This window comes from Phacochoerus africanus, chromosome 2, assembly GCF_016906955.1.
Source record: "Phacochoerus africanus isolate WHEZ1 chromosome 2, ROS_Pafr_v1, whole genome shotgun sequence".
Lineage (NCBI taxonomy): Eukaryota > Metazoa > Chordata > Mammalia > Artiodactyla > Suidae > Phacochoerus > Phacochoerus africanus.
The window spans coordinates 39,837,772-39,850,299 of NC_062545.1; the positions used below are offsets into that span (position 1 = coordinate 39,837,772).

General features: G+C 38.5%; 1 protein-coding gene across 5 annotated transcripts in view; it reads right to left on the reverse strand.

The window, feature by feature from the left end:
• Positions 1-5,325: 5,325 nt before the first annotated feature.
• PKIB (cAMP-dependent protein kinase inhibitor beta) overlaps positions 5,326-12,528 on the reverse strand; it is a 108,160-nt gene continuing 100,957 nt past the window's right edge. For all 5 annotated transcript variants that reach the window (XM_047759446.1, XM_047759475.1, XM_047759466.1 and 2 more), the window contains 2 exons: positions 12,043-12,219; positions 5,326-6,569 (listed from right to left, as the gene is read on the reverse strand). In XM_047759446.1, the coding sequence (XP_047615402.1) occupies positions 6,502-6,569; positions 12,043-12,219 (245 nt within the window). In that variant the 3' untranslated portion in view covers positions 5,326-6,501. The remainder of the gene's footprint in view (positions 6,570-12,042; positions 12,220-12,528) is intronic.

A 12,528-nucleotide genomic window follows, 5' to 3' on the forward strand; every position in this document is an offset into this window, starting at 1 on the left:
TCTGCACCCGCTGAGTATCCTGACAGTTTTAAAGTCTTTTCTTTAGAGCACACCCTCAAGTTTGATCATCATTTTACCCTTTTGACTGATCTGTGCCTCAGTTTCCTTCACTATAAAATGGGAACAATAATACCCATGGAGTCAGGAGAATTAAGAGAAATAAGAGTTAACATGGGTAAACTTAGAAGAATAACGGTGCCTGGCATTTGGTAAGCACTCTGCCCTCTCTGCCCTCATTTGGGGAGATGATGTAGGTTAGTGGTTAAAAGCACAGATTCTAGGTTCAACAAACTAGGGAATGGGGTAGGGGCCTGGAGCCTCTGAGGACAGGAGGGTCTGGAGGATAAGAAGAACAGAAGTTGGGTAATAAAATGTTTGCCCTGCCATATAGTTGGGGCTACTTAGATAAAATTTATCTCTGGTAAGAACTCTTTCTAGGAGAAATCCCGAATTTGAATTCTCCTAGGGAGTTAAGGGAGATACAGTAGTTTCTCTTGAGCCCTCAGGGTCTGTGTTGCCTTTAGTGCTAAATAATTAACATGCCAAAGTGGTGCATTTTGGAGAGGCCTGATCTGCAAACTTACACCAGAATGACCTTGGGCAATGCCTTCTCCAGGCCTGTTTTAGGATATGTAGGGCTGTGGTGATAATTCATTCAATTAACAGGCAGAAAGCACTGGCCATAGTCTTTGATGCATATGAAGTGTTAGCTGCTAATTCATATTAAGCTTTATCTTCCACCCTCGCCTCCCCCAAAGGTGGCCCATGCCTGAATGTGACCTTTAGTCTTGTGAAAGCCCTCCAGAGATATCAAGAAGCAGTGCTCAGAGTCTCTTGTCCCAGCAGGATCCTTGCCAAGACTCTTTGACCAGCGTCTCCTTTGTGCACTCAACTTTCCCACACAACATCCAGTGGGATTTGTGGGAAAAGTTTTACCTATTTCTCTTCCTGCCCTTAGAAGACCAGGAATAATCACTTAGTTAACCTCCATTCTGTTTTCATGAGACCCATTTTTCTCCTAAGTGGAGGGAGAAACTATTAAGTGATAGAAGATATTTTGAATTAAATCAAGAATAAAGCCACACATTCACAGATCATTTACTGCGAAGGCTTTTCAAAGTCTCAAAGTCACAATTGAAAATAGTGCTTTTAACTTGGAAAAAAAAAATCAAAGGTTAATTTTGAATCTGGAGAATTGAGAACTGTTTTAAATTTTATTTTAATGAATAAATCATTTGTGCATAGCTATCTTAAATTTTAAAAAGAAATAAATCCAGTAAACCCTGTTACACAGAAAAGAACTTTTTGTTGCATGGAAGAAGTAGCTTTTGTATTCCCAAGAAGTGCATTTTAAAAATGTATTATAGCACCCTCTTTTGGTATCTATGAGCATAGAGTGCCCTAAATAATAGCCAGAGATAAGCAGGATATTATAACTTCCATTCTAAACTGTCTCAGAAAAACCGTGTTTGAAATAATGCGGGTTTTGTTTATTGTTGTTGCTTTTGAACCAATCTTGACTAACACAAGTGGCAGAATTGGTAAAACAAAACAAAACAAAGTGGAAACCTTAGGGAATTGGATTAAACTGGACTTCAGTTAAATTAGTAACAAGTGTGATGCCGGCTCCACCTAGTGTTGATTTTGAGTCATTTTCAAAAATAAAAATAGAAGAGGAAAATGATTTACCTAGAGGCCAATTTAGGTTAAATTTAAGTCAAAATCCTAGAACCAAATCCACATTTACTGACAGATTTCCCTCTGCTTGTCTTATTGTTCTCCCCAACATTATAATATCAAAGAAATGAAAGACTTAAAGAACAAATCCCTTCCACGAATGGAAATCCAATTTAGGTGAGCATTTTATTATAAAACAGGAATTTTGAATGTCTAATATATCTAAAGCACCGTGTGAGCTTTTACAGAGCTTCCAAAGTCAATTCCATACACCCTAAGTTGGAGCAAGCACTTTTTTGTAATTTCCAGCTCTGAGAAGAATGGTTCCTGAGAGCTCTGCAGCCATTCCCATCCCTTAGCTAGTGCTCTAGACGCTTCTCTGCCATCAGAACTGGCCAAACATTACTCACTCTGTGATCTACATTTACAGGGAACAAGGGAGATCAGTGCATTTGCCTATGTGGCCTTCCTTTTAAGACACTTAACAGTTAGTTCATGCCAGATTATTTTTCTGTCTTTCATGGAATGCCGGTGTGCCCTTTTCAGGCATGGCCCCAGGACAAACGTGAACTGACTTAAGTTTGGGTGTGGGGCCTCTCTTCTCTCCAGTTCAGCTTTGTCCCCTTTGCCTTACTTCCAGTTACTACCTCCTACCCCAAAGAGCCACAGGCTCCTCACCAATTTTCTATTCCTACAGAGTGTCGTCAGTTACAGCAAATTAAGTGGCAATTGTGCTTACCCTCTAAAACTTTTTCTGAACTTAGGTAAAATATGAATTAATGAAAGGAGTGAACAAATGAGTAAATGCCAAGCAAATAAATAAAACTGCTTGTGCTAAGATATTCAACGCTCTTCCACTTATGTACAACCATTTAGTATTCTTAGGATTCCTGAGTGGAATGCAGACAAATTTAATAAAACTTGTGGATGAGATGGTCTGAGGCAGAGGGGCCATTTAGTGCAGAGGCAGTGCACATTTTGGTTCTGAGAGCCCTGTCCCATTTTCTCACTTGAGTGAACTCCCAAAGGCACTCCCTGAATCCATTTTCTTCATCTGTAAAATGAGAAATATTAACAACTCTTTTGTATGATTATTATTATGAAGCTTCAAAAGGATTTACTATGGTGCTTAGTAATCACCAGGCACTCAAAGTCTGACTATAATAATTTTTCCTATTACCGTGTGCTCAATGAGAAATCCATTCTAGGATTTTGACAGGTAGCAACAACACATTCCCTCTAGTCCTTTGTTTGAGCCAATGCTTCCAAATAGCTGCAGATTTTTGATGTTCTAAGACTCATCATCAATAACTCTGGAAAAAAAATGGTATGTATTCTGATTAATCAGTCCTATTTTCTTTTCTAGCTAAGGAGAAAGAAAAGAGAGCAAAGGAATAAGAGAAAAATCTGCTTTGGCAAATAACGTAGAAAGAATCAATAGCCCTAGGACATTCACCTTGAAGTCTCTACCTCCCTTTATGCTCATGCAATTAATAATGATAATAATAGTAATTAATAATAAGATTTTGTTACTTGTCAGGCACTTTCCTTAGCAATTTATCAGTATTCACTCACTAAATTCTCATAATAACTCACCATTTTACACAGTAGAGAAGATGAAACACAGTAAAATAACCAAAGTCACGAGTACAAATGGAGAGCTGTAATTTGAACTTAAGCTGCCAGGTTCCACAGAAAAGGTAACAGGCTAGTGTGCCTGGTAATTCTTCCCCTTGTTCTCTCCCTTTCTCTCTCTCCACCATCATCTGCCCAAGCTGCCCAAGCCACCTGACCTAGCAAAACTGAAAGCTAATGCGGTGTTTCCTTTTGCATATAGGATACCTCCCCCTGCAGGCACTCATATCTGACAAAGTTCAAACCTTTACAGCCCAGATCACAAAAAAAAAAATGTCTGGGCACATGACTTGGAATGGTTTCTGTTCTTTCTCCTTCTAGATAGCCCCTTTATCATCCTCTTTCGTCCTGGTTTCTTCGACAGTATTGTCTTATAGCTACTGACTAAAGCAAGTAGCTTGTAAAGGAAACAGTAACAAAAATGAGCATGGAGATTTTCTTCAATAAGTCCCAACTAGAGTCTTTGTTGAAAGTGTCTACTTGCTACTACAAAACACTATAGGTTCCCCCAAATAGTGTGATTTTTAAGAAGTTGGTTGTCGATTTCAATTTTGTTTTTAAACTACTACTGACCTCTTCTTCTGTTCTGGATTCCTTCTCAACCAAAAAGATCCTTTTGTTATCAAATAATCAACATGGCTTATACCCTGTGTGATTCAACTTATTATATGTATAAAATGGGACATTTGTGTGTGTTATGATGAAAAAGTGATTTTGGATATACAAGATTAACAATATATGCTATTACTAGCAACAACAAGGAGGGACCTGGCCACATTTCTGGTCTTCTAAGTAAGAGATAAATATCACATAACCATGACCCAAGAGCTGTTACTTTTTTTTTTCTTGTACGTTTCCATGGAACACATTATTCATTTAATAACAACTCAAAATTCTGTTGTGTGTCAGTAACTGTCATAAAACACTAATGAGGTGACTCATTGTTAAAGGGTAATACTCATCACCTGTCAGCAGCTCATAAGCATGATTGAATAGACACCATGGTAATTACCATGAATTGTCAATTTCCATCAGTGTCTTCTCCCAGCACTAAGATTGGGGATGTTTGTGAAATCACAGAAGAAGGCAGAGATAGCCAAGTTAACAAATCCAGCTGCCCATCATCTCCACCACCAGAAAATACAAAAACTTCTAGAATAAAGATGATATGATGATGATAATGATGATAGCTAGTATTTATTGAACACTTATTCTCCGCCAAGCATTAGCCAAGTGTCTTACATATTCTATTGCATTTATTACTTCCACTCACCCTATAAAGTATGTACTATTATTAATACCATTCCAAGAGGATAAAAGTTAGAGACATAAAGCAAATTGCTCAAGATCATACAGCTGGTGAGTAGCATAGCTAGAATTCAAACCCAGGTCATCTGAATACAAAATCCATGTGTTAGACAGTTTAACTCTCTTCCAGGCTTTCTCATCCGCAGCACCATTGACATTGGTGGCTGGACAACTCTTTGTTATGAGGGTCTGCCCTGGAGGACTAAAGGATGCTTAGCAGCATCCCTGGCCTTTGCCCATTAGGATGCCAGTAGCACCTTCTCTCCCTGGCCCCTTCCCCTACTAGTGGCAACTAGAAATGTCTCCAAATGCTACCAAATGTCCTCCAGGAGGCAAACTGGAAAACCACTGTTCTACTCTAACCCTTCTTTATACTAATTATATAGTATCATGACATTAAATAATGTCCCCAAATCTAATTTTAACAGCTATAAGACATTTTAGTGAATGTTACATCAGTGCTACATGTAAAATATTATTTTTGATTATTTTTTAAAGAAAAATTTATGTTTTAAGAACTTAACTAGATTCTTTGAAATTTATCCCTCTGGTATATCTCAGATGTAAAGGTAAATTTTGTCAATGAAATGATAAGCAGGAGGTGTTTCATACTGCAAAGACAGTTAACTTCTTTAAAATGCATCACCATTTTTCAGCTGGTATACTGTAGGAGATAAAATGAAGGAGGCTTATGTCAGTAGTAAGTTTCTTTAATAGTGAGTTTATTTGATTACTGAATACAGACATGTCCTAAGTCAACAATGAAATAAAATATCACTGCATGCATATATATCTGAAAATAAAAATAAATTCATTAGTCAGATTTTCTTTAAAAATTCAGAATTCTATGATTTTCCTAAAATGTCTAATAAATCAAAATTTACTAAAGCTTTGGTTTTGGCTTCATTCCTTTTAAAATATATACTCAAATATATATTAAAAGCAAACCTTTTTCTATTTCTACCTACACCATTCACTAAATACTTAAGTGCCTATGATTATGTTAGCCAGTTTAGGAAAGATATAAAAATTAAGGTCTGCATTCCTGAGGAAATTATTTTAGAAACATCATATACACAAAAGCCCTAACAATAAGAAAAGACAGTATAAAGCAACAAGTGTTTTGTGTAATTCACATTAAAGAAAAACATGTGCACACACATACACACACCAAAGTTAAGGAAGATAGTGAGATTCATTTAATGGGTATATTCCATATAAACAATTTGCCACAAATTTTCCATTTTAAGAGTCCACATGAAAAAACACAGTATGCATAGACCAGAAGCAAAATACATCAAACAAAAACTTCCTAGAGATGTTTGGGCTGTCAAACTTTCACTGTTTGTCCAGATCTTTTTAGGGTCTGGTGGAAAAAATGGTACATTTTTGGTTTAAAAAAAAAACAACCATACTTTTATCTATGTATTTTGACTTTCTATGAGTCTTTGTCACCAAAAAAACATAATTTCGTACAAATTCCATAAAGTTTTAAATTAATAGTATTTGGTTTATATTTACCAAGACATGGTTTACCCATTACCATAAAATGGGATTAAAATTGCAGGTGGCTAAAGAAATCCAGAAGAGAACAGTGGATTTTGTTGGGTTTATAGACAACGATACCTATTTAAGTGACCATACATTCTTAACCTCTCTCTTGGGTGCAATTTGGAAGTAATCTACCTTTTAATAACCTACATTGGACATCACGGTTGCAATCCAAGTGAGTAGCGTCACAACAAAATTATCTAATACAATAAATGTTGCTTAGGGCTGCAATGTTACCATAGTTACTACCAGATCAAAGATCTCAGGAAAGCAGAGCCACTAAGTCTTTCAACGTGCAGAAATTCGGCACTTTTGATAGGTTATGAGCCTTCATTTTCCTTCATCTTCAGGCTTTTCTGATTGGTCTTGTGCTGTTTCTTCATCTTTATTTTTCACATCTAGAAAGTAAGTAATTTTCATTCATATAGAGAACATATTGAAAGCTACTTTGTATTATACTGGGATAAAACACATGGCTTTTTCCTTCATGCAGCCTAGTCATTTTCTACTTGACTAGCACATACTTTGTCATCAGTGCAGATACGAAGAAAAGGGTCCACTCTCCTAATTCTCCTTCTTCCCTATTCTCCAGAATTATGTCAAGTGGTCTTCTAAGGTATTATTACAATCTCCATTTATAGATTAGTTTATTGATGCAAATCGACTGTTAAGTGACTTGCCCAAAGTCACCAAACTGGTAAGTGACAGAGTCACAATTTGAACCCAGGCTGACTGCCCTTGCCTTCCCCCATCTCCCTGTGCTGGATCACAGTCTCTCTAGCTTTCTCACATTTTCTACCTCCTTTGCCCATAGGAGCTGATTTCACAGGAAAAAAAAAAAAATCAAAACGACCAGATCAGACAAGCCTCAACTTTCTGCCACCAAAGCTCTAAAAACCCTTGCAGTCTGGACTTATTCCTTCTACCCTCCCTCCGGTTACAGTGGCCAATGAGCTCCTCAGGACTGGCTACATAAATTGTTGGAGCCCAAGTGCAAAGTGAAAACACAGTACCTCTTACTCAAAAAATATGGAAAATTTCAAGATGGCAACAGTAGAACAAAATCAAGTGCAAGCCTTGGGTCCAGGGCCCTGTGCAGCTGCCCTGCCAGCACATCCTTGGAATTGGCCCTGGTGCTGCTCCTACTATTCAGGTTCAGCTCCTTCATGGTCCAGGATCGCATCCATTTCCACCTCAGCAGCACTCGTGATCACCCCGGACCTCCTGCATTGCATCTGACTTTCCCCCTTTTTCCTGGCTCCTTCATTTCCTCAAGTCACTACCATTTTCCAACTCGACAAAGGCCTTCTTTCAACTGCAATTCTTCCACTCACTGGCTCTGCTTTTACTCTTTGATGTGTATTATCTATTGCTGTCATAATTTAAAAATAAAACTATTTGGTGTCAATGGCATCACTGAAAATAAATATGATAGACTATTCAGTTCTCCAACTTGCATTCATCAAGTATTTATTAAGCACATGCTGTGTACCAAGCAGTAAAAACAAACAAAAATCAAAACCCCCCACATATATTCCATGAGGAATATAGAAAATAAGTAAAATAAGAAAAATGTGTGGCTTACGGGAAGTGAGAAGTGCTACAGAGGAAATTAAAGAATGGGAATTTGTCAAAAAGTCTTGGGGCCTGGATGTTGCAATTTTAGATAGGGTTGGCACCTCCCCTCACCAAGAAGGGGCCATGTGAGTAAAAACTGGAGGAGGTGAGGGAATTAGCTAGGTGTGTAGCAGGGAGAAGAGCATTCCAAACAGAGAAAACATCCAGGTCAAAGGCAGCAATGTGCAAAAAAGGAACTGCAATTGTGACAATGAAGATAAAAAAAGGATAGGAAATGGGGCTAGAGAGGTACCAAGAGACTTAGATCTTTGAGGGGGGGAAATGGCAAATTGCTGAATCAATTTTGAAAGGGAGCTGATTGCATGTGCATGTCTCATAGGCATCTCAAATGGAATAGGGAGGAAACAGAAATCACTCGTCTACCCTCAAAACTTTTTTTCTTCCAGGCTGGCCCTTCTCAGTTTTTGGCACCACTTCTACCCTGTAGCTCCAGGCATTATCCTCCATTTTTTCTTCTTCATTACTTGTAGTCATCTCCACCACATCCAATTCATCAGCAAGTCTTATGGATTCTGCCTATAAAACATATTCCAAATCCACCCACCTTTCTCCACCTTCACAACCTGTTTAAAAAGCCATCGTCTCTCACTGGACTACTGCAAATGTCCCATGGGTAAAGGTGAACAAAGCCCTTCTCCTTCTCTAAAGATGGATTTGACTTGGGGGTAGTCTTCTAGCTCTATTACTCAGCAAATCAGATTAAGGTAGAATTCAGCCTGGTTACTAAACTTATGGTAAAAATGACCCAAGTGGTAAAATATAACTGTAGTGAGAGAAAACACATATTAACTATAAATATCTGGTAGGAAATTATAGCATAGAGATTCCTCAAACGCCATGACTCTTGTAACTGAGCATGAAGCAGTGTCCAAGGACTTGTTATAATGTATTAGCCCCCATGGGACATGAGGCTTCTAACCCATTGCCCTCACTGATGCAGATCTTGTCTCCTTGCATCTGAGTTCTCAGTGAGTGGTGGGGTGGGGGTGCACAAGGACTAGCCCCCGGGTCTGCTTATATGGATTGCCACAAGAACTCCCATAGGAGGAAATGATGTAATACAGCCCTTTTGGCCTATTGTGTTTCTTTTTCTTTTCTTTTTTTTTTTATTCTTGCTCTTTTTTGTGTGCATGTGTCTTTTTAGGGCCACACCTCCGGCATATAGAAGTTCCTAGGCTAAGGGTCAAATCAGAGTTACAGCTGCCAGCCACAGCCACAGCCACAGCAAATCAGGATCTGAGCTGCATCTGTGACCTACACCACAGCTCACAGCAATGCTGGATCATTAACCCACTGAGCGAGGCCAGGGATCGAACACTCATCCTCTTGGATGCTAGTTGGATTAGTTTATTGCTGAACCATGAAGGGAAATCCCACTCGTTGTGTTTCTAAACCCATAATTCTGAGCAGACTGGTACCAAATGAGGTTATGAGTCTGAATGTTTAATTTGGCCCCCAAAGATTTCCAAATGGGGACTGCACCTCCTAACTCAACTAAAAGTTTCTAACTCAACTGCTCTTCTACAATTCATTCTTCACATAACAAAGTGGATATTTATACATGAATATCACTCCCTTGCTGAAAACCCTCATATTTAGAATAAAATTGTCTTTATTCATCCAGGTTTCTAAAGTCCTAAGAGATCTAGCCCCTGCTTATCTCTCCAATGGCAGCTCTCAACCTGCTGCTGTCCAGCTAAGGCGACAAGATTTTATGCTTCCTGACACGTCTACCTTGTTCCACTCTCAGCACTTTTGACAAGCTGCTCCTTCTGCAATGAATGTTCTTCCCTCTGTTTTCCCTGTGCCTGGACCATTCAATTGTTATTTAAAACATACCATTGCCGTTCAGATTTTGGTTAGGACTTCCCTGAATTTCTCAATCTAAAGCAGCAGCACAGTAACTCTTTACCACAACATCCTATTTTAATTCTCTGATAGAACATATCACTGTTGACTTATATACTTGTTTATAATCTAATTCTGCCATTGTAATACAAGATGCATGACAGCAAAAGAGTTTATGCTGTTTTACATTCACTACTATATGGCCAGTTTTTAGAATGGTGCCTAGCACTCAGCACTAGGTCGAAATGATGCATCAAACAATTAGTTAAGGATAGTGGGAGGTAAGAAAGGCCCTTTGTGACATTTACAGTTTCCTAAGCAGCCACCCTCTATCTTAATATATGTAAGCATTGTCCTGTCTAACATGGTTATCAATTTGTAAGGGATAGATTAAGACAGATTGTGAACTAGGAAGATTTTAAGCAGGTTAATTTCACACAGGATATCTGAGACTCTGGATTTCTCCCCACCAAAGAATATTAAAAACAATAACACCACCACCAAAAAGAAGGATAGATCTGGGGGAAACTTGCAGCTCTTTCCCAGAATTTCTATTATTAAATGACTAAAACATTAAAACCATAATGTCCGAGACAGACTCCACCTTTTCCTTACTATTAGCAATTGAAAATCATTCATTTTAAACCCTTAATGTCTGTACTTAGCTAATGGAAACGAAGATAGGCCTTAAAGCTATTTGTTTATAGACTTGTTACTGAAACATTGTCTATGCCATCTACCTATCTAAACTTGCTTCTGTTTGTGTATTCTTTAATATCTGGTGTTATATGTTGATTCACTTTTAACATTTTGAGTTTCCTAATTTAATACCACATTATTTTAAAATTATTTAAAGAAAAATATAAAAATAGAAACAATGGTCTCTAGCGAACAAAATAAAATGAAAAAACTACTAACTCTCTTACAGCGTATTTGTTCTTTGTTTAAATAAATTAACGTTGGTAAGCATAAAGGTTTTGTGTACATATTTTTTTTGGGGGGGGGAGCTTTTTTTTCCCTTAGGGCCGAACCCACAGCATATGGAGGTTCCCAGGCTGGGGGCTGAAATGGAGCTGTAACCGCTGGCCTAGGCCACAGCCTTAGAAACACAGGACTCAAGCCATGTCTGTGACCTACACCACAGCTCATGGCAATACCAGAGCCTTAACCCACTGAGCATGGCCAGGGATCAAACCTGTGTCCTCATGTATACTAATCAGACTCATTTCCACTGAGCCATGATGGGAACTCTGCAGTTTTATTTCTCTTTTTCCTTTTATTTCTTCCATCTTTTATTTCATCTTAAAATAGCTTATATGCACTTGTATACTTTTTTATTATTACTGGTAGTGGCCCACATGAGACACACAGTGACTCTAGAAAAAGATGAGGTAACCATGGGACTCCAGGACCTGGCCACAGTCCCTGGCCTAACAAGGATGTAAGTAGTTCATAAAGATCACACCAGGAACATTTGTAACTTTGTCAGGTAGAAAGTCACCTCCTGAGGCAAAGAACTAAGAGCCCTCTTCCGGGGCTGACATGAAGAGAGGAGATGCAGAGAAGCTTCCGGCTCTTTCTTGCCTCTGTGCCACCAGGAATAAATTTCTACACACACATTGGAGTCTACTTTGAAATGGGCAGAAGGCACAGGTATGTTGGTGACGACGTGGAACTAAAACGATCTTTAAACTATTTGAATGTTTCTACATGAAGGAACTTTTTTTTAACACTTTAAGTACTATTATCTATATTTTCACAAAAGTAAACTATGGAAGCTTTATGAACTGTATGCAAGCAATGTAGTCAAAGACCCAAGGTTTTCCTTCACTGGTTTGACAGCTCTTTTTTCTTAATTCAACTTTTTATACTGGTTAAAGAATGATTCTCCTTTAAACAAATACTCTCCTCCCCTTAAGAGTCTCCTCTCTAGTTGATAGCAAACTTATTCTTAGTATGAAAAATAGAAGAGCTTGCAGAATACTACAACAGAGCAGAAGCATCCAGAGTGATTTGCTGATGGATGGCAGAAGGAAGATTTCTTTATTTCCAAGAGCTTCTCAAAACATTTCATAAACTCAATGGAGAAAGGGATTACATTTTTTCACCTTTGTGGTCCCAATTACCAGCACTGTTCTTAACTATATATATCCAATGAATAAATAAATGTTCAGTTTCTCCATTTACACCAGGACATAAAAAGAGGAAAACATCCACTTTTCCAAAGGCTGAGAAAATCTACTTAGCTTTAAACAAAAGCAGAGAGGTTTTAGTAAATAAGTTTTTTTAAAAAGCACTTTTAACTAGCTAAAAGGGAGACTGTTCCAGAGGAAAAGATTAAGAAGAGAGAAATGCTGCAGATTTTAAGAGGATTTTGAGTGTTACCTTCCTTCACGGAGAGGGCTTCCAGTTTGAGGGGCAGCTCCGAAGTTCCACCCGTGGTGGGTGAACCCTGGATGTCTGGTAGAGCATTCCGGCGGCCTGCCCTTGCTGATGATGCGAAATTGTTGACCACAGGCTCCACATCCGTCATTTTTGATGAATCTGTCCTCATAGCAACATCTACAAATAGAATGTGCACGTGAAGAAGAGGGTGAACCTATTTCCAGGTCCATGTTCACCATGCTGGTTAAAAGGCATGCCCAGATCAACAACACGGAAGCCTTGAGAATCTAATCATCGATCTTGCCCTGCATCTGTGTTTACCATTAAGGTCCTACAGCTTCAGCCTGCACATTTGTACCTTTGCTGAATAAAGCAGGAAGGCCTCAGCGTGAGCCAGATTGCTATAAATAACCTGGGAGCTGAGGAGTCACTTGGATAGCTTTAGGGTGCACTAATCTCTTGCCTTTTGTTCTGCTTTTCTATGGA